Here is a 23,372-nt window from a genome sequence, read left to right as displayed (position 1 = left end):
CTGACATGTGTCACTTTATGTGGTAATAACTCCGGAATGCTTTCACCTATCCAAGCGATTCTGAGATTGTTTTCTCGTGACACATTGGACTTTATGTTACTGGCAAAATTTGCTCGATATGTTCAGTATTTAATTGTGAAAAACACCAAAATTTAGCGAAAAATTGCAAAAATTAGCATTTTTCTCAATTTAAATGTATCTGCTTGTAAGACAGGCAGTTATAATACACAAAATTGTTGCTAATTAACATCCCCCATATGTCTACTTTAGATTGGCATCGTTTTTTGAACATCCTTTTATTTTTCTAGGACGTTACAAGGCTTAGAACTTTAGCAGCAATTTCTCACATTTTCAAGAAAATTTCAAAAGGCTATTTTTACAGGGGCCAGTTCAGTTGTGAAGTGGTTTTGAGGGCCTTATATATTAGAAACCCCAAAAAAGTCACCCCATTTTAAAAACTTCACCCCTCAAAGTATTCAAAACAGCATTTAGAAAATGTCTTAACCCTTTAAACATTTCACAGGAATTAAAGCAAAGTAGAGGTGAAATTTACAAATTTCATATTTTTCTGCAGAAATACATTTTTAATACAATTTTTTTTATAACACAGAAGGTTTTACCAGAGAAATGCAACTCAATATTTGTTGCCCAATTTTTGCAGTTTTAGGAAATATCCCACATGTGGCCGTAGCGTGCTACTGGACTGAAGCACCGGCCTCAGAAGCAAAGGAGCACCTAGTGGATTTTGGGGCCTTATTTTTGTTAGAATATATTTTAGGCACCATGTCAGGTTTGAAGGGCTCTTGCGGTGCCAAAACAGTCAAAATCCCCCAAAAGTGACCCCATCTGGGAAACTAGACACCTCAAGGAAATTATCTAGGGGTGTAGTGAGCATTTTCACCGCACAGGTTTTTTACAGAAATTATTGGAAGTAGGCCGTGAAAATTAAAATCAACATTTCTTCAAAGAAAATGTAGGTTTAGCGATTTTTTTTCTCATTTCCACAAGGACTAAAGGAGAAAAAGCACCGCAAAATTTGTAAAGCAATTTCTCCCGAGTAAAACAATACCTCACATGTGGTAATAAACGGTTGTTTGGAGACACGGCGTGGCTGAGAAGGGAAAGAGCGCCATTTGGCTTTTGGAGTTCACATTTAGCAGGAATGGTTTGCGGAGGCCATGTCACATTTACAAAGCCCCTGAGGGGACAAAACAGTGAAAACCCCAAACAAGTGACCCCATTTTGGAAACTATACCCCTTGAGGAAATTATCTAGGGGTATAGTGAGCATTTTGACCCCACAGGTTTTTTGCAGAAATTTTTGCAAGTAGGCTGTGAAAATGAAAATCTACATTTTTTCAAATAAAATGTAGGTTTAGCTAATTTTTTTTCATTTCCACAAGGACTAAAGGAGAAAAATCACCATAAAATTTGTAAAGAAATTTCTCCCGAGTAAAACAGTACCCCACATGTGGTAATAAACGGCTGTTTGGACACACGGCGAGGCTGAGAAGGGAAAGAGCGCCATTTGGCTTTTGGAACTCAAATTTAGCAGGAATGGTTTGCGGAGGCCATGTTACATTTACAAAGCCCCTGAGGGGACAAAACAGTGGAAACCCCCCACAAGTGACCCCATTTTGGAAACAACACCCATTGAGGAAATTATCTAGGGGTATAGTGAGCGATTTGACACCACAGTTTTTTTGCAGAAATTATTGGAAGTAGGCCCTGAAAATAATAATCTACATTTTTTCAAAGAAAATGTAGGTTTAGCTAATTTTTTCTCATTTCCAGAAGGACTAAAGGAGAAAAAGCACCACAAAATTTGTAAAGCAATTTCTCCCGAGTAAAACAATACCCCACATGTGGTAATAAACGGCTGTTTGGACACACGGCAGGGCTTAGAAGGGAAAGAGCACTATTTGACTTTTTGAGATCACATTTAGCAGGAATGATTTGCGGAGGCCAGGTCACATTTGCAAAGCCCCTGAGGGGACAAAACAATGAAAACGCCCAAAAAGGGACTCCATTTAGGAAACTACACCTCTTGAAGAATGCATCTAGGGGTGTAGTGAGCATTTTGACCCCACAGATGTTTCATAGAATTTATTAGAATTAGGCAGTGAAAATAAAAACAGTCCTTTTTCTTCAATAAGACGTAGCTTTAGCGCAAATTTTTTCATTTTCTCAACAAATAAAGGAAAAAAAGAACCCAACATTTGTAAAGCTATTTCTCCCGAGTACGGCAATACCCCATATGTGGTCATAAACTGCTGTTTGGGCAAACGGCAGGGCTCAGAAGGGAAGGACCGCCATTTGGAGTGCAGATGTTGCTGGATTGGTTTCTGGGCACCTGTGGGCCCAAAACAGTGGAAACCCCCCAGAAGTGACCCCATTTTGTAAACTACACCCCTCAATGCATTTACCAAGGGGTGTAGTAAGCATTTTAACCCTGCAGGTGTTTTGTAGAAATTAGTGTGCGCTCAAAGTTGCAGAGTGAAAATGGGATTTTTTTCCATAGATATGCCAATATGTGGTGCCCGGCTTGTGCCACCATAACAAGACAGCTCTCTAATTATTATGCGGTGTTTCCCGGTTTTAGAAACACCCTACATGTGGCCCTAATCTTTTGTCTGGACATATGACAGGGCTCAGAAGTGAAGAGTACCATGCGGAGTGGAGGCCTAATTTGGCGATTTACAAAGTATTGGTTCACAACTGCAGAGGCTCAGATGTGAAATAATAAAAAGAAACCCCTGATAAGTGACCCCATTATGGAACTGCACCCCTCAAGGCATTTATTAAGGGGTGTAGTGAGCATTTTCACCCCACAGGTCTTTTCCATAAATGAATGCGCTGCGGATGGTGCAAATTAAAAATTTATATTTTTCCCTAGATATGCCATTCAGTGGCAAATATGTCATGCCCAGCTTATGACGCTGGAGACACACACCACAAAAATTGTTAAAAGGGTTCTCACGGGTATGACGGTGCCATATATGTTGAAGGAAACTGCTGTTTGGGCACGCTGTAGGGTTCAGGGCCGAGGGAGCACCATTTGGCTTTTGGAGAGCGGATTTTGCTTGGTACTATATTTGTTTGAGTATTGCTGGTGTTTTATAATGTGGGGGTACATGTAAGCGGGGCGGAGTATATAAGGGGCATAGTCAGGTGGTATAAAAAAATAAAAATAATCCATAGATGTGTGTTACGCTGTGAAGCAATCCTTTCTGCACAGGCCGGTGTCGCACTGATAAATGGTGTCATTTCTTATCCCCCTTTTGGTCCACACTCCGCGCCTTTGTAGTTTGGGGAATTTTGCTGGGAAAGTATTATCCTGGTATAATACGGGCACCGTCGCTTCCATCGGATATGATTGGGCCCTCCCTTCCTGGTTCCCTAATTTTAGGTCCTTGATAAATCGCCTCTTGAAACAGAAGAAATGTTCCCCTCGGGCACAACTGCATATTTTTTTATTTCCTGACTTATTGGAGCCATAACTAATTTTATTTTTCATAGACGTAGCGGTATGAGGGCTGGTTTGTTGCGGGACGAGCTGTAGTTATTATTGGTACCATTTTGGGGTACATGTGACTTTTTGATCACCTTTTATCCTATTTTTTGGGATGCCAGGTAAACCAAAAAACGCAATTCTGGCACAGCTTTTTTTGGTTTTTTTTTATACAGAGTTCACCACGCATTATAAACTACATGTTACCTTTATTCTGCGGGTCAGTACGATTCCGGCGATACCTCATTTATAGAACTTTTTTATGTTTTACAACTTTTTGCACAATAAAATTACTTTTGTAAAAAGAATGTATTTTTTCTGTCGCCAAGTTGTGAGAACCATAACGTTTTAATTTTTTTGTCGACGGAGTTGTATGAGGGCTTGTTTTTTGCGGGACGAGCTATAGTTTTTATAGGTACCATTTTTGGATACGTGCGACTTTTTGATCACTTTTTATTGTAATATTTGTAGGGCAAAGTGACTAAAAAACAGAAACTCTGGTAACGTTTTTTACGGGTTTTTTTTACGCTGTTCACCGCGTGCAATAAATAATATAATATTTTGATACCTCCGGTCGTTACGGTCGTGGCGATACCAAATACATATGGTTTATTATTATTTTTCAATAATAAAGGACTTGATAAGAGTAAAAGGGGGATTGTGTGTTATTTGATTACTTGAAACTTTTATTGTTTTCAAACTTTTATTTTTTGCACTTTTTTTTACACTTTTTTATACTTTTTTTACACTTTTTCTCAAGTCCCACTAGGGGACTTGAAGGTCCAACGGTCAGATTTTTTTTTTTCTAATACATTGCACTACCTATGTAGTGCAATGTATTAGATCTGTCAGTCATTCACTGACAGCAAGCCGTTTAGGCTTCGCCTCCCGGCGGGGCCTAAATCGGCTTCCGTAATGGCAGAGCAGGAGACCATTGTGTCTCCTGTTGCCATAACAGCAGTCGCCAGTCCCGATTGCCTGTCAGGGCTGGCGATCTGCTTGTAACCGCTACGATGCAGCAATCGCTTTCGATTGCTGCATCGAAGGGGTTAATGGCAGGGATCGGAGCTAGCTCCGGTTCCTGCCGTTACAAGTGGATGTCAGCTGTACAGTACAGCTGACTTCCACCGCTGATGACGCCGGATCAGCTCCTGACCCGGCGCCATCTTGCCGGCAGCTACGGAAGCCGATCAGGCTCCGCCGCCGGGCGGATCTTGACCGGCCTCGGTGCTAGGCAGACCGGGAGGCCAGTATTAGGCCTCCGGTTGCCATTGCAGCCACCGGAACCCCGGCAATTTCATTACTGGGGTTCCGATGAGCTGCAAACACCTTAAGTGCAGCGATCGCGTTTGAGCGCTGCACTTAAGGGGTTAATGGCGGGGATCGAAGCTAATTTCGGTCCCCGCCGTTACAGTCGGATGTCAGCTGTAAGATACAGCTGAGATCCGGTGATGATGGGACCGGCTCAGCTTCTGAGCCGGTGCCAAACGTTTGACGTACATGTACGGCAAGATGCGGGAAGTCAGTACTTTCCATGACGTACATGTACGTCAAATGTCGGGAAGGGGTTAAGATGAATTACAGTAGTAATACGCTGAGTGGTCAACTCAAGGCCGGGGACCTCAACTGAACCCAGGAGTCCCACCCTGTACCGGTTGCGTCTAATATTCGTGTCCGACCGGTCGGTCGTTGTTCCTACTGCGCCTCCGTGGGTCACTGCGGGGACCACCCCACTACCTCACGGCCTACTCCAAGAGTAAGGGAGGAGCTCTCTGCTCTTGGTTGCGCCACAAACTTAGAGAACGTCGCTGCTACACCACTGCGAGTCCTAGTGGCGGTTAACCACTACCTTTCACAGTATCACCGGTAACACACTCGAGCGGTTGCTTGCAAACATCACAAGCAATGCAATTTACTCTGCCAACAGGCCAATGGTGCCACAGCATTAGTTCGTAGTCCACAATTCAATTTGCAGGCTACCATCCCTTTAAGACCAACTCGCCATTAAACAGCAGCTTTGCACATAACAACACACTCTGCTTCATCAGAACTCTACAATGTAACACTTAAAGAGGCTCTGTCACCAGATTTTGCAACCCCTATCTGCTATTGCAGCAGATAGGCGCTGCAATGTAGATTACAGTAACTTTTTTATTTTTAAAAAACGAGCATTTTTGGCCAAGTTATGACCATTTTCGTATTTATGCAAATGAGGCTTGCAAAAGTACAACTGGGCGTGTTTAAAAGTAAAAGTACAACTGGGCGTGTATTATGTGCGTACATCGGGGCGTGTTTACTTATTTTACTAGCTGGCCGTTCTGATGAGAAGTATCATCCACTTCTCTTCAGAACGCCCAGCTTCTGGCAGTGCAGATCTGTGACGTCACTCACAGGTCCTGCATCGTGTCGGCACCAGAGGCTACAGTTGATTCTGCAGCAGCATCAGCATTTGCAGGTAAGTAGCTACATCGACTTACCTGCAAACGCCGATGCTGCTGCAGAATCATCTGTAGCCTCTGGTGCCGACACGATGCAGGACCTGTGAGTGACGTCACAGCGTGATCTCTGGAGAACACGGCTGTGTCTGCACTGCCAGAAGCTGGGCGTTGTGAAGAGAAGTGGATGACACTTCTATACACAACGCCCAGCTAGTAAAAGTAGTAAACACGCCCCGATGTACGCACATAATACACGCCCAGTTGTACTTTTACTTTTCAACACGCCCAGTTGTACTTTTGCAAGCCTCATTTGCATAAATACGAAAATGGTCATAACTTGGCCAAAAATGCTCGTTTTTTAAAAATAAAAAAGTTACTGTAATCTACATTGCAGCGCCTATCTGCTGCAATAGCAGATAGGGGTTGCAAAATCTGGTGACAGAGCCTCTTTAACTCGTTCTGCAGGGTCGGCTGGGTGCCAATAGGAGAGTCTGAGGGTCCTGTAGCTTTCAGCAGACTTCTTCACCATATCAGAGCTGCTCCATTCAGAGAATCAGTAATACACTGGACTGTCCTCCACTGTTCCTGGATAATAAGGAAGCAATTCAGCCTCCATTCACTGCTTCAGACTGAGGAAAACCCTAACTATTCCTCACAGGCTGCAGCCTCTGTCCCTCTATCTGTCTCACTCTCTCTCTCTCCGCTGTGTCACATGGCTCCCACTAACTTCCACTTCCTGTCACACAGCTCTGTCTCCTCAGTCACTTGTCCTGCAGTGACACCTTGTGGCTGCTAATAATATGGCAGGCATACACAGGATAACACATAGTAGGTACAGATAAAACAGGAGCAGTCATACTCCAGACAAGAGGGAACACAGAATAGAAGTACACACTAAACATGAAAGATGCACAGGGAAGACAGTTCAGTTTAGAAGGGTAGTATCACCCCCTTACATGTTACCACGTGGTTGGCGGACAATCTTTGTGGATTGTACTTCTACACCTGCTTAAAGGGGTTTTCTCATCTTGGACAATTATGGCATATCCACCTCTGGGACCCGCACCTATCTCTAGAACGGTGCCCCCTAAACCCCGTTCCAGCTTACATGGCTCTCCTGGCCACATCCTGGTTAGGTGGTTGAGAGTTACGGAAATGGCCGAGCTCACTGAGCTACGCTGTTTACGTAACTCCCATAGAAGTGAATGGGAGTTGCGGAAACCGCATAGCACAGCGAGCTATGCTGTTTTCATAGCTACTGAGTTCTGGAAATAGCGTAGATCGCCGTGCTACGTTGTTTCAGTAACTCACATTCACCTCTATGGGAGTTACAGAAACAGCCAGGGGCGTAACTAGGAAAGACTGGGCCCCATAGCAAACTCTTGACCAGGGCCCCCCAGGTGCCACGAGCAGCCCCCCTTATAAATAGTGCCCCCCGTAGAATGTGCTATACAGCCCCCCCGTAGACTATATAGACAGTCTATATAGCCCTGACTATAGACAGTGTCAAACCACATTTGTAGATAGCACACCCACCCAGTACATATCGCCATAAAGCCCCCCTGTATATAGCGCTATACAGCTCTCACTGTATATAGTGCCACACAGCCCCCCTCCCTTGTATATAGTGCCACACAGCCCCCCCCCCCCCCCCCTCAGTAGATAGTGCGGCACAGACCCCCTTTAGTAGATAGTGCCACACACAGGCCCCTGTAGATAGAGCCACAGCCCTCCCCCTTGTAAATAGTGCCATACAGTTCCCCCATGTGTATAGTGCCACACAGCTCCCCCTTGTGTATAGTGCCACACAGCTCCCCCTTGTGTATAGAGCCACACAGTTCCCCTTTGTGTATAGTGCCACACAGCCCCCCCCCCCCCCCTTGTGTATAGTGCCACAAGGCAATGGCACATCCGAGAAAGTTGTATCAGCCAGGGAGATGTCACTCAAACATGGAAAGTTGGGTTTGGAGGCAGGACTATATAACTCTTCAGGATAGCGGCACCGCCCCATGACCCTTTAATGAGTAATTAGCATATAGCGTGTGCCGTTTTAAAAGTGGATTTTAAAGATTTTGCTGCATCTGAAAAAAACATTCAAGGTAATGTTTATAAATATTGTCATGTCATGTATTACTGCATGGTGGCGGTTCAAGGGGTTAAAACTATCAGGTTCCCATGAAATATACAATGAATTGAGAACAATTCCATCTGCCCTGCAATTTTGTTATTATAAATATATCCTATATAATTACAGATCCAGAACCAAGCTCTGACATATATACAGTACCACAACCAAGATCACTGTCACGAAGGGTTTGTGGACCCACTGGGCCTTGGCGGTAGGTCAGCTGGCCAACAGGGTGCAGGAAACGGTCTATCGTTCGTATAGGGTACCTGTTGCAGCTCGGACAGTAGCAAGGCAGGCTCGGCTTGGACTAGGCAGCAGGTAGACGTCAGGCGAGGTGAAGCAGGTCAGACGTGGAACAGCATAACACGACTTTGGCACAACACAGTGCTAGACCAGGGTGGTATGGAAATGCAAGGAAGAGGAACAGGAACTGGAACAGATACAGGAACAGGAACACACTAGGAGGCCATCACATAAACAAACTATAGGGAATAACAACAATGCTTAGGCATAGAAGCAGGGGGTTGGACCCCTGCTGGACCCCTATTATAGTCCAGGGTACTCACGGGTCAAGGGTCATCAGAATGTCCGGTGCGCGCTTCCCCTTTAAGAGCGGGCACAAGCGTGCGCGCGCACCCTACGGGATCCGGCTGAGGTGAGTGGACGCGAACGCTGGCGTCTCCTGAGGAGGAGGCTGGGGCCAGTACTTGCCAACTCGTGGCGGCTGTCAGGGGGAGGTTGGAGCTAACGGCCCGCAGCCACGGACATTACAATCAGTACATAAATACAGCACTAGAACCAAGCTCAGTACATAAATACAGCACTAGAACCAAGCCCATACATATATACAGCACCAGAACAAACCTCAGTACATAAATACAGCACCAGAACAAACCTCAGTACATATTTACATCCCCAGAACCAAGGTCATTACATATATACAGCAAAAAAATCAGTCTCATATGTATATACAGCACCAGAACAAAGCTCAGTACTTACATACAGCATTAGAACCAAGATCAGTACATATATACAACACCAGAACAAATACAGCTCAACTTAGTGCAACCCCTGTCGTATAGGTTTGTACAGCGTAAAACTACAGCTCCCAGCATGGCCCGAACAATGGTGAGGATATGCTGGGAGATGCTGTTTCACAAAAAGAAAATCATACCACCATCATCTCGCTGCAGATTATACAGTGACTGCAGTACTGATTAGAGGCAGAATAAACATTTACATTGTGACTCACCGATGACGTCTCAGATTCTAGTTCTTTTCTTCTCCCTCCGGTCCAGACATCTATGTTGGATTTCTACCGGCCAAGACCCATTTCTGCAGTTTTCCGCTCAGATGTCTTCAGCTTCTCACTTTAAAAAAAATTCTGCACCTACTGTATAAGCAAAGTTTCTCAACACCTCTAAATATAATAAAGCACCATACACTGCACCTCTAACTATAATAGCGCCATACACTGTGTCCCTGATTATAATAGTACCATACACTGTAACACACACACACACACACACACACACACACACACACCATGCCCCCTGTAGATAGTGCCCCCATAGCCCACTGTAGATAGTGACCACCATAGAGCCTCTGTAGATAGTGCCCTACATAGAAGCCCCTGTAGATAGTGTCCCACATACAACCCTCTGTAGATAGTGCCCACATATGGACTCCAGAGCTGCAAGGCAATAGTTCTAACCACCGAGCCACCGTGCTGCCCTACATATAGCTTCCCCTATAGATAGTGCTCCACGTATAGCCCACCTCTGTAGATATTGTCTCACATATAACTCCCCCTGTATATAGTGTCCCACATAAAGCCTACCCCTGTAGACCATGCCCTACATATAGCCCCCCTGTAGCTAGTGCCCCGCAGATAACCCACCCCTATATATAGTGTCCCACATATAGCCCACCCCCATAGAAAGTGCCCTAAAAATAGCTTCCCTATAGATGGTGCCCTACATATAGCCCACCACTGTATAGTGTCACATATAGCTCCCCCTGTATATAGTGCCCCACATATAGACCCCAGCTGTAGATAGTGCCCCACATCCACACATATAGACCGAACATGCCCGTCCAGTCAGCGCTAATGCATGTATTTGTACCTGCATGCTATAGACCAGGGGTCTCAAGCACGCGGCCCGCAGGCCACATGCGGCCCCTGGGGCTGTCTTCTGCGGCACGCGGGACACAGAGCCGCTAGTATTGGCTCTGCTCCGAGACTCTGGAATTCCCTGACATCGCTGCGAACAGCGATGTCTGGGGCTTCCCCAGAGCCGGAGTCCCGAGCAGAGCGCTGGTGTCGGCTCTGCTCCGGGACTCCGTGGAATTCCCTGACATCGCTGCCCATATATGGACAGTGTGTCAGGGTCTTGCCCAGAGCGGAGCAGAGCGCTGGTGTCGGCTCTGCTCCTGGACTCTGGAATTCCCTGACATCTTTGTCCACATATGAACAGTGATGTCTGGGGCTTCCCCAGAGCCGGAGTCCCGAGCAGAGCGCTGGTGTCGGCTCTGCTCCGGGACTCTGTGGAATTCCCTGACATCGCTGCCCATATGTGGACAGTGTGTGAGGGTCTTCCCCAGAGCGGAGCCCCGGGCAGAGCACTAGTATAGTCTCTGCTCCGGGACGCTGCGGAATTCCTTGACATATCTGCCCATATATGGACAGTGTGTCAGGGTCTTCCCCAGAGCGGAGTCCCGGGCAGAGCGCTAGTATCGGCTCTGCTCCGGGACTCTGTGGAATTCCCTGACATCGCTGCCCATATATGGACAGTGTGTCAGGGTCTTCCCCAGAGCGGAGTCCCGGGCAGAGTGCTAGTATAGGCTCTGCTCCGGGACACTGCGGAATTCCTTGACATATATGCCCATATATGGACAGTGTGTCAGGGTCTTCCCAGAGCGGAGTCCCGGGCAGAGCGCTAGTATCGGTTCTGCTCCGGGACTCTGTGGAATTCCCTGACATCGCTGCCCATATATGGACAGTGTGTCAGGATCTTCCCCAGAGCGGAGTCCCGGGCAGAGCGCTATTATCGGCTCTGCTCCGGGACTCTGTGGAATATCCTGACATCGCTGCCCATATATGGACAGTGTGTCAGGGTCTTGCCCAGAGCGGAGCAGAGCGCTGGTGTCGGCTCTGCTCCTGGACTCTGGAATTCCCTGACATCGCTGTCCACATATGAACAGCGATGTCTGGGGCTTCCCCAGAGCCGGAGTCCCGAGCAGAGCGCTGGTGTCGGCTCTGCTCCGGGACTCTGTGCAATTCCCTGACATCGCTGCCCATATGTGGACGGTGTGTCAGGGTCTTCCCCAGAGCGGAGCCCCGGGCAGAGCGCTAGTATAGGCTCTGCTCCGGGACGCTGCGGAATTCCTTGACATATCTGCCTATATATGGACAGTGTGTCAGGGTCTTCCCCAGAGCGGAGTCCCGGGCAGAGCGCTAGTATCAGCTCTGCTCCGGGACTATGTGGAATTCCCTGACATCGCTGCCCATATATGGACAGTGTGTCAGGGTCTTCCCCAGAGCGGAGTCCCGGGCAGAGCGCTATTATCGGCTCTGCTCCGGGACTCTGTGGAATTCCCTGACATCGCTGCTTATATATGGACAGTGTGTCAGGGTCTTCCCCAGAGCAGAGTCCCGGGGAGAGCGCTATTATCGGCTCTGCTCCGGGACTCTGGGGAAGCCTCTGACATCGCTGTCCATACATCGACAATGATGTCAGGGGCTTCCCCAGAGCAGGAGTCCCAGTGACGTCAGGAGCACAGCTGGAGTCCCAGGAAGAGCCTACTAGCGCTCTGCCTGGGACTCCAGCTCTGGGGTTGCCCCTGACATCTCTGTCCATATATGGACAGTGATGTCAGGAGCAGAGCTGGAATCCCAGGCAGAGTGCTAGAAGCGGCTCTGCTCCGAGACTCCAGCTCTGGGCAAGCCCCTGACATCACTGTGGCAGCATCTGTAGAGGGCACTGTGGCAGCATCTACAGAGGGCACTGTGGCAGAATGTACAGAGGGCACTGTGGCAGCATCTACAGAGGGCACTGTGGCAGAATGTACAGAGGGCACTGTGGCAGAATGTACAGAGGGCACTGTGGCAGAATGTACAGAGGGCACTGTGGCAGCCTCTACAGAGGGCACTGTGGCATTATCTACAAGTGGGTGTGTGGCAGTATCTGAAGAGGACACTGGCATTATCTAGGGGTGTGTTGCATTATCTACAGAGGGCACTGTGGCCTTATCTACAGAGGGCACTGTGGCCTTATCTACAGAGGGTACTGTGGCCTTATCCACAGAGGGCACTGTGGCCTTATCTAGGGGTGTGTTGCATTATCTACGGAGGGCACTGCGGCAGCATCCACAGAGGGCACTGCGGCAGCATCCACAGAGGGCACTGCGGCAGCATCCACAGAGGGCACTGCGGCACTATCTAAAAAGGGGCTGCTCAATCTTGACATGTGTGCTAACTGAGCCGCCGGACTGCATTTAGCGACACTTAAACTGGAAAGCTGGATTGTTGAAATAAGCACGTGGAGAAATACCTCAAATTTTAAACCTAGCGCTATTATTATAGTAATGTAGTATTATTATTCTCGTAATATAGTGTTATTGTAGTTCAAATAACTAATTGATTAACAATAATTTTGTATTGTATCAAATTTGAAAGTAATGAGGCCCGTCAACTTCCCATTTTTTCTATATGCGGCCCACTTACCCGGCCGAGTTTGAGACCCCTGCTATAGACGCAGGTACAGTTACTGCAAGACGTGGTGGCTGTCACTAGCATCGGGGCCCCCTCCGGTGCTAGCGATGCCTACGGGCATGAGAGGGCCTGTGTCTTCCGGCCCACACTTGTTGGAGGCTCAGTAGCGCAGGCCCCGTAGTAGCAGCGCTACCACTGTAGCAGCCATAACTGCTGCTAGCGGCGCCACCGCGCATATGGGGGGGCGTGTCGGCTGGCGGCACAGGCCCCCTCAAGCCGCGGCCCCGTAGCAGCCGCTACGGCTGCTACCACGGTAGGTTACGCCACTAGAAACAACGTACCTCAACAAGCACTCGGCTATTTCCTTAACTCTCGACCACCGAACCAGGATGTGGCCGGAAGGCAGCGGAGCTGAGTAAGCTAGAACGGGGTTTAGGGGGTCCCGTCCTATAGGTAGGTGCGGGTCCCAGAGGTGGGACCCGCATCTATCGGACATTTTTGGAATATACTGTGGATATGCCATAATTGTCAAAGATGGGAAACCCCTTACAGGCACTATTTTATGATTTGTCTGTTTGTATCTTTCATGGGCAGTGAACCCTGAAGTGATAACTACAATACTGTGAGCATGCACTGAGCTATGCACAGCAGAACACATTATATATAGAGATCTAAATATCTCCGCACACTCCAAAAGAAAGCAATCAGAGTTTTTGTATTTGCTTTCCCTGGCAAGTGCAGAGAAGATAAGACGGGAGGCTGGGAGCAGTCCTAGTCTTATCTAATGTTAATTAGCAGCGCATCTCTCAGATTACAGTGTTCTGAGAGTCTTTGCAGGAGAGGAGGGGGAGAATCACCCAGGCACAGAGACGAGTGCGCACAGAAAATTCATCCTAATGATGGGGAAGTAAGAGCACAGCAGTGCATGCAAGTCCAACACTGCTGCCTGATACAGCATGGGGTGCGGCAGTGTGATTATCCTGACTCCTCCTCCTTTGTACAGCCCAGTCAGCGTTGGTGTGGCAAGGGGGGCCTGCCCCCCTACCTTAGGGGCCCAGTCGCAAGTGCGACTGCTGCGACCCCTATAGCTACGCCACTGGTCCTGGGTACTGTAACAGGTAGAGGGGGTTAGTCTGCCAAAGGAGATATGTCCCTAGACGCCTATTAAGGGGTTAACATAGGGTCTTCCCTCCACACAGGGGGAGGGTAATTAACTAAGAGAAAAACACTGCTGGGATTGTGTGTGAGAGGAAGCAGAGAAGGTGAAGACTGGTTTGCTACTGAACAGACGTGACATTTACAGAGGGGTGAGACCTAACCCCTGCAAAGGGCTTGAATGTGTGAGTTATACCTGGACTTTTGTTACGTGAAACGTTTCTTGCTATTCTAACCTTTGTGTATGCTGATGAGACAAGCAACCGTTGTGTTTATTGGATTTCCCTGATTGATAGAGAAATAAAGTTTCTAAAGTCCTGTTTAGCAAGAATAGTGCGTTGAGAGTACCTCTTTGCCTATCTACATTCCCCAAACTGCTACATATGGTGGAGAAAGCGGACATCCTGTCTGCGCTAATTCTTGGCTGCTAGGAGCAACGACAGAAAGAAACACTTTCAAGAGCCAGCAGTGGATATATGTCCTGGGTGAAAGCTGCTTCCCTGATCTCAAGGCCATCCGCCAACATGGAGGAGTTAATCCAGCAGCTGGTACAGGCCACTGTGCAGCAACACCAGGCCACTGTGCAGCAACACCAGGCCACTGTGCAGCAACACCAGGCCACTGTGCAGCAACACCATGCCACTGTGCCGCAACACCAAGCCACTGTGCAGCAACACCAAGCCACTGTACAGCAACAACAGGCTCATGCTAAGGCCATGCAGGCCCAACAACAAACCAACAATCTGCTCAAGCAGTAACTGGCAGCATTGCAACTAGCTGGGACTGTCCAACAGGCCTCCTCTCAGACCGTTGCCCAGAGCAACACCAAGAAAGTGGTGCAGAGGGTAATGCAATGGATGGTGGAAGGAGAGGGTGTCGACCCCACCTTTCCCTGTTTGAACGTACTGCAGAAAGGGAACATTTGCCGGACTCTCAGTGAACTGAAGTCCTGGCGCCGTTACTAGCAGGTGAGCCGCTAAAAGCTTATTGTGACTTGTCTGCAGAAAATGTAAAGGACTATGTGTTGCTTAAAGCCCAGATACTCACACGGCTCAGTGTTTCTTTGATGGTTCATGCCCAAAGGGTACAACAGTGGCAATATGATGCCAATAAGCCTCCCAGGTGCATGACATGATGAATTTGATCGATAAATGGCTTGAACCAGAGAGGTTGTCTCCGTGGGAGGTGGTGGTGCAAATCATCATTTAACGTCTGTTTTGTGCACTCTCCAGGGATTTACAATACTGGGTGATGCAAGCTGATTCCCAGACCTCTGAGCAAATGATCTCTGCCCTGGAAAGACATACAGTTACGGAGAGATGTATTGGGAAAAAGGCAGAAATTCGCTTACCACGGAAGTATGCTCAGGTGGATCCAGTACTAGGGAGCGTACTCTAGAATCCTAGCAGTCCAAGGTTTGCTGCTCCTCAAGTTTGTCCATCCAATACCTGCCCACAGCTCAGGGTCGTCCCACCCAACACCTTCCTAGGCTCCGCTGCTGGAGATGTCATGAAGTTGGGCATATTGCAGCCCAATGCCCAGAAGTTGAGGAACCCATGGACTGTACTATGGCAAGGTGCCAGTAACTGTTTGTCCACTCTGTGGGCCCTGCAATGGTACCGGACCAACGGCGGATTTGTGAGGTGTTGGTGAATGGCCAGCAGGTAGTAGCCCTTCTTGACACAGGCAGCGCGGTCACCTTACTCCAAGCTACCGTTCCTCATAAGGTGGTGCACCCTGGAAAGAAAATGGCGGTACAGTGTGTACATGGAGACTCAAAGGAGTACCCTGTTGCGCAGGTCTCTGTGGAAACCTCTAATGGGACTATTACCTGCGATGTGGGGGTTGTACCTGGACTGATACATGAACTGATTCTCAGCTGTGACTTTACATCAGTCTGGCTACTGTTGGAAAAGACACTGACAGATAAGGACGAGCCTTCATCTATCTCCTTAAATGATGATAATGTTATTGCTGATAGCATTGGGAATAAGGTGTTTCTGTTTTGTGTCTTAGCTGGTGATGAGCCTGAGGATTCTGAGCAGGAAATCCCTGACTTGGGAACTCCTAGGACAAATTTTTGCCCTGTTCAATTGGGAGACCCAAGTCTAAAAAAAATATTTGAAAATGTAAAAATTGTGAATGATGTGGATAAGGAAGCCTGGGAACAAGAGCTCAGTCCTTATAAAACTGTGGTGGAACATGTGTCCCAGATGCAGGACTGAATGCCCGTAGCCAGACAGAACTTGCTCCAAGCACAGGAAGCTCAGTGCAGGGTATAAAATCAACCTGCTAAAATCTGTGAGTTCAGCCCTGGTTAGTGCTCATCCCAACGGTGGAGAGCAAGTTTCTAGCTGTGGCAGGGACCCTTTATAATTCACTGGTCCGATTTTCTCTATAATTTCAAAGTGTTTCAGCCATCTAAAAGAAAACCATATCAAATTTATCATGTCAACCTGATTAAGCCCTGGAAGGAGAGGGAGTCATTGTCCACAGGGATAGTGCCAAAAAAAGGTGGTGACAAGGAGATAAAGGTGGCTGCTACCTTGTCCCAAGTGGAAAGTAGAGCACAGGCCTGGGAGAAGACATCTGAATGTGGATTCCCTCTCATGGATACACTGCCTGCTAGGAGTAAGTGTCCAGTCCTGGGGCCTGGAGCAAAAAGGGGCGGGATGTGTAACAGGTTGAGGGGGTTAGTCTGCCAAGGGAGATATATCCCTAGATGCCTATTAAGGGGTTAACATTGGGTCTTCCCTCCACACAGGTGGAGGGTAATTAACTAAGAGAAAAACACTGCTGGGATTGTGTGTGACAGGAAGCAGAGAAGGTGAAGGCTGGTTTGCTACTGAACAGACGTTACATTTACAGAGAGCTGAGACCTAACCCCTGCAAAGGGCAGGACTGTGTGAGTTATACCTGGACTTTTATTAAAGTGTTTCTTGCTATTGTAACCTTTGTGTATGCTGATGAGACAAGCTACCATTGTGCTTATTGGATTTCCCTGCTTGAAAGAGAAATAAAGCTTCTAATGTCCTGTTTAAATAAGAATACTGCGCTGAGAGTGTCTCTTTGCCTATCTACATTCCCCAAACTGCTACAGTAAGCAAAGACTTTATGTGGAATACAAGGATTTCCTACAACAGACATATCAGGAGTGCGGACAGATCCTCTATAGATCCAGTGACTCACAAGTGACGTCTTCTCTGATGGGAGTAGTTCTCTTTTCTTCTACATCTGACACAGACTGGTATTGCGACTTCTCCTGATGAGACATCTTTGCTCCTCGCTTCTGCAGCCATTTCCAGCCTCTATAGAAACACAAAAATTCAGACTCAAAGGCCCAGAACCATACATTAAAGGGGTTGTCTGGGCACGGAACGGTTTTTCATACTGGTGACTTATTGATTTGCCTAGACAACTCCTTTTACTCAGACTAATAAATTAGAATACATACAGACCTTCTAAACTATTGCAGTTCCCAGACCAGACCCCCCTAAACAAATACTGAACACAGAACAAGCACCCTAAATAAATACAGACCCCAGAACAGGCACCCTAAATACAGACCTCTAACCAGACCCCTAAATACAGACCCCAGACCTGACTTTCTAAACTAATACAGACCCCAGACCTGACTTCCTGAACTAATACAGACCCCCTAGACTAATACAGACCAGAGACCAGTCCCCCTAAATACAGACCCCATAAACTAATAGACCCCATAAACTAATAGACCCCAGACCTGACTCCCTAAACTAATAGACCCCAGACCAGGCACCCTAAATACAGACTCCATAAACTAATAGACCCTAGACCCCTAAATACAGACCCCAGACCTGACTCCCTAAACAAATACAGATCCCAGACCCCCAAATACAGACCTGTTAAACGAATACAGACCCCAGACCACCTAAATACAGACCCCCTAAACACACCCAGACCCCTTAAACAAATCCATGATCCCCTTATACATACTTTGCAGCTAACCTCAGTCTTCTCTCTTGCTGCTGTTCTAGGAGCTGCAGTCATGTGACAAGCAGGTCTCTAATCAGTAGCAGGATCTGCAGATATAAGGTTGTGGCCTTTATGCCTGCAGGTCCTTTATAGGATATACACAATGCCGTTTTGTCGCTTTTTTTTTTCTGTGATTCGTGGCAAAATCGCGGCAAAAACACATTGTACTTGGGGCGGCCATGGGCCCCCCGGAGCCCCATTAGGGCAGTACTACTGGTGCTGCCATCAGGGGCCCGGCCACAATGATGAAAAAATAGGGGCCCTCCCGCTTCTCAGCTGCTTTACACATTTGATTGAATGTCCCAGCGTTAGTCACTTGGAGAAAGGAACAGACCCTGCAATGTAATAGGGCCCGTTCCTTACTCTGAAGTAACTAACACTATGTAACTCAGAAGTCTCCCCTTATTCCTGCAATCTGTCCTCCTGGGATGACGTTTCATCTCATGTGACCACTGCTGCCAATCACAGGCTGCAGCGTCACATGGCCTGCAGTGTCATCCCAAGAGGCCGGACTACGCACAGAGATGGGCAACTATCAGGTTTTATTTTTTTCTCCCCAGCGCTTTTTTTCCTGCTGCGGAAACTCTGTTAGAAAAACCGCAACACAATGGTGCGATTTTTCGGACGGAATGTACTGCGGGTTCCAGGCCGGATACGCTGCATGATTTTTACGTAGCGTATCGATTCGTGGAAAACAGGCCTTAGGGATAAATTGCCAAGGTAAACAAGTAACAGAACGGTGGGTTATTTTGATCAAAGGATTGAGTAAGTAAGAAAATACTCAAATGTGGTTACACTATAAAAGTTACAGCCACATACTGTATGTATTCCTATTTTCAGGAGAACTATCCAGAGGCAGAAATCCTATGGCTGATGACTCGCGCTTGGAATACAGGGATCTTCCAGTACAGCGATGAGAAATACTCCGCTGCTGCACGTTGGTGTGCATTGGCGCTGTCTCTTCTAAGTTATTTAGGATCTTTAAAGAGCAGTTATGAGAGCAAGGTATGTAGGCAAAAATAGTGGGATGGGATGTATAAATACATAGAATATCATTGTGTATACGAGTGAAAACATAGGATATAAGATATCATCATCCTTTACTTGTCAAATATGTAATTGTTGTTTGCAACTATTCCAGATATGTAGAATACATCTCTAAGGCCCTGTTTACACGCAATTTGCAGGCAGAAAAAATCTGCCTCAAAACTCCATCAGGAATTTTGAGGCAGATTTTGACCTGCTTGCAGTTTCTTGCAAAAGCACTCGTGGCGTTTTTCACCCGCGGCCATTGAGTGCCGTAGGCAAAAGGCGCCACGAAAAACTCTCTCTCTGCCTCCCATTGTTTTAAATGGGAGCTCGGAGGCGGAACAGCGGCAAGAAGGAGCAAGCCACTTTTTTTTAGCTCGAGCCGCTAAAAGCCACGGCGGAAATGAACACCTACGATGGGAGGCGGTTTCCGCCGTCTTTTGCGCTGATTCCAATGCGGTTTCCGCTTCAAAATCAGCGTAAAAATAACTGGGCTTTAGAGGGTGAAAACCAAAATAAAACCAGTTTATTGTGACTGCTTCTCTACTGCAGTCACAATAAACATCTGTCAGTAAGCAGGGCACAACCCTGGCCATATCACTGATTTCTGGGGGTGCAGAATCTGTTTAACACACTGTGCAATCACCCTGATGTGTGTAATAAAGGGAGCTGATATACTGAGCACAATGTCTCGGAGTGCCCCCAAATCAGTGTTTTCAAGTAGACTATGGAGTGACCAACCGCTGCGATCACACTAGACTGTGCACTGTCCGATTTGCAGTATTTGCACTAGGCAGTGGACTGACCGACTACCTTCTTCTGTGGCTTCTGGGATTAGTTACACTATTCAGTCTATATTTAGTGCCTGTTCCAGCAATACTCAAGGCAGTAGCAATTCCCTAAAAACATTTTATTCATTTTTGAATCCATTCTTTATTATATACATTTATTATTTACAGATGTGGCCGTCTTTATCTTGCATCAGCATCATACACTTCTCTCCATTCATTTACTCTGCACAGGGCCGCACCTACCATGAGGCGAGTTGAGCCTCTGGCTTCAGGCGGCACACTGGAGGGTCTCAGAGGGGGCGGCATTACAGAGCTGCTGGCCGACATTTCCACCACTTATTAGCAGCTGCAAGACGTGCTGCCTCCTTAAGAGAACATCAATCCTGTGCCACCTTAATAACCCCCCCCCCCCTGACTTCCCCCTGCTGCTCTCCACTCTCCTGCCCCTATTGTAATATGATCCTGCTCAGTGTCGGGAGGGAGATGGCGGCGAGCAGCACGTGTCTGCACTACACTGCTGCCGGCATGGAGAGGCTGAGGGGAAATCCTGCCATGGACTCACCACCTCTTCCTGATTTTTCTCTGGTGTCTCCCTGCACATTGAGAGAAGATCCAGCAGCCTGCACAAAAGGTAAGAGTAATGTGTATGTGTATTGTGTACTGTATGTGTAATGTCTGTGTGTATATATATATATGTTAGGATGTAATGTCTGTTGTTAAGGATCTGCCAGGCACAGCTTCTGTATCTACGCCCATAGGTAATCAGTCTGCACCTGCTTCTATGTCTGTGAGACTGACTCCATCTTCCACCACTCAGGATGGCAGGCTTAGGAGTGGGAGAGCCTATCACAGCCTGGCCAGACGGAGCTAGCTCCCGCGCTCTGTCTATTTATACCTGCCTTTCCTGTTCCTCCTTGCTTGTGATTCTTCTCGTTTGGTTTCCTTGCCCTGCTGCAGCTTCTTGAACTATTTGACCCTGCTTCATATTGACCCTGGCTTACTGACTACTCTCCTGCTCTGCGTTTGGTACCTCGTACACTCCTGGTTTGACTCGGCTTGTTCACTACTCTCCTGCTCTGCGTTTGGTACCTCGTACACTCCTGGTTTGACTCGGCTTGTTCACCACTCTTGTTGCTCACGGTGTTGCCGTGGGCAACTGCCCATTTTCCATTGCTTCTGTGTACCCTTGTCTGTTTGTCTGTCATGCACTTATTGAGCGTAGGGACTGTCGCCCAGTTGTACCCCATCGCCTAGGGCGGGTCGTTCCAGTAGACCGCTTCAGTAAGATGTGCCACTTTGTGGTCCTCAAAAAACTACCCAATGCTAAGACGTTTGCTACCTTGTTTGTCAAACACATCCTGTGTCTCCATGGGGTCCCTGTCAATATTGTTTCTGACAGAGGGGTACAATTTGTTTCTTTGTTTTGGAGAGCCTTCTGTAAAAAGTTGGAGATTGATCTGTCCTTCTCCTCTGCCTTCCATCCTGAAACTAATGGCCAAACTGAGAGGACTAATCAATCTCTAGAACTATGTTTAAGGTGTTTTATCTCTGACTGTCAATATGATTGGGTCTCATTCATTCCCCTCGCCGAATTTTCCCTTAATAACCGGGTCAGTAACTCGTCAGGGGTCTCCCCCTTTTTCTGTAATTTTGGGTTTAATCCACGGTTCTCCGTTTCACCTGGTAGTTCCAACAATCCCGAGGTAGAGGTCGTTCATCGGGAACTGTGCACAGTCTGGGCCCAGGTTCAGAAGAACCTAGAGGCATCCCAAAGCATGCAAAATCTCAGGCAGATAGAAGACGTTCTGCTAACCCCTTGTTTATGGTCGGGGATCTGGTGTGGCTATCGTCAAAGAACTTGCGCCTTAAAGTCCCGTCCAAGAAGTTTGCTCCCCGGTTTATAGGGCCGTACAAGGTCATTGAAGTCCTCAATCCTGTCTCCTTCCGACTGGAGTTGCCCCCATCTTTTCGAGTACACGACGTGTTTCATGCCTCCCTCCTTAAACGCTGCTCCCTGTCCTTGGCTCCCTCGAGGAAACCTCCTGTCCCCGTTCTCACCCCTGAGGGGGTAGAATTCGAGGTGGCCAAGATTGTGGACAGCAAGATGGTCCAAGGCTCCCTCCAGTACCTGGTCCATTGGAGAGGATACGGGCCTGAGGAGAGGACTTCGGTACCCGCCCGGGATGTTCACGCTGGGGTATTGGTCAGGAGGTTCCACCTTCGTTTCCCCAATAAACCAGGTCCATCTAGAAAGGGTCCGGTGGCCCCTCATAAAAGGGGGGGTACTGTTAAGGATCTGCCAGGCACAGCTTCTGTGTATACGCCCATAGGTAATCAGTCTGCACCTGAGTCTATGTCTGTGAGACTGACTCCATCTTCCACCACTCAGGATGGCAGGCTTAGGAGTGGGAGAGCCTATCACAGCCTGGCCAGACGGAGCTAGCTCCCGCCCTCTGTCTATTTATACCTGCTTTTCCTGTTCCTCCTTGCTTGTGATTCTTCTCGTTTGGTTTCCTGGTCCTGCTGCTGCTTCTTGAACTATTTGACCCTGCTTCATATTGACCCTGGCTTACTGACTACTCCCCTGCTCTGCGTTTGGTACCTCGTACACTCCTGGTTTGACTCGGCTCGTTCACCACTCTTGTTGCTCACGGTGTTGCCGTGGGCAACTGCCCCTTTTCCCTTGCTTCTGTGTACCCTTGTCTGTTTGTCTGTCATGCACTTATTGAGCGTAGGGACTGTCGCCCAGTTGTACCCCGTCGCCTAGGGCGGGTCGTTGCAAGTAGGCAGGGACTGAGTGGCGGCTAGATTAGGGCTCACTTGTCTGTTTCCTCACCCCCATCATTACATCGGTACTGTATGTGTAGAGTGTACTGTATGTGTAATGTATGTACTGTATGTGTGTCTAGTGTGAGTATATATATACGAGTATGTAATGTACGTACTGTATGTGTAATATTTGTGTGTCTAGTGTGTATGTGTGTATATATATATATATATATATATATTTGTGTATGTATCAGCGTGTGTATGTACGTACGTACAGTATGGCCTCATGCACATGATCTTTTTTATCTGCGGATAAATTGCGGATCCATTCATTTCTATAGCCCTACGCACACGACCGTGGTTTACACTGATCTGTATGGGGGCTGCAAATCCGGACCGCAAAAACTCAAGACAAGTAATTTTACGGTCCGGATTTGCCAATAGTGGTGAATTGTTGTGGATCCGTGAATCCTAATAACACACCGATGCACAACTAACCAGTGCGGTCGTGTGCATGAGGCCATAGTGTGTGTGTGTGCGTGTGCGTGTGCGTGTGTGTGTGTGTGTGTGTAACGTATGTATGTATATGTGTGTGTGTGTGCGCTATATATATATATATATATATATATACATACACACACACGAAAGCCAATAACAAACGAAGCGGCACAACGCTCACCTGAGCACTTTTGCTGTTTCGTTTTAGCGATCGGGGAGTGCTAAGTGCTCAGACCCCCAATGATCAAAACTTCTGAAATATTACTATGACATGTCAAAGGTTTTATTTAAAGTTTAATTACACTTTAAGGGTCAGTTCACAAAGA

General features: G+C 47.5%; 1 protein-coding gene across 2 annotated transcripts in view; it reads left to right on the top strand.

The window, feature by feature from the left end:
• Positions 1 to 23,372, top strand: part of TEX11 (testis expressed 11) — a 963,534-nt gene that overhangs the window by 893,813 nt on the left and 46,349 nt on the right. Inside the window, exon 29 of one of the 2 annotated variants that reach the window (XM_075835680.1) lies at positions 18,800 to 18,964. The exons of the other annotated variant lie outside the window; for it this stretch is intronic. Coding sequence (XP_075691795.1) covers positions 18,800 to 18,964 — 165 coding nt within the window. The remainder of the gene's footprint in view (positions 1 to 18,799; positions 18,965 to 23,372) is intronic. 2 annotated transcript variants of the gene reach the window in all.

Source organism: Rhinoderma darwinii, chromosome 8, assembly GCF_050947455.1.
Source record: "Rhinoderma darwinii isolate aRhiDar2 chromosome 8, aRhiDar2.hap1, whole genome shotgun sequence".
In the NCBI taxonomy this organism is placed as follows: Eukaryota; Metazoa; Chordata; class Amphibia; order Anura; family Rhinodermatidae; genus Rhinoderma; species Rhinoderma darwinii.
Note: the sequence above shows the minus strand (reverse complement) of the source record. Positions and strands in the feature narration are given on the sequence as shown.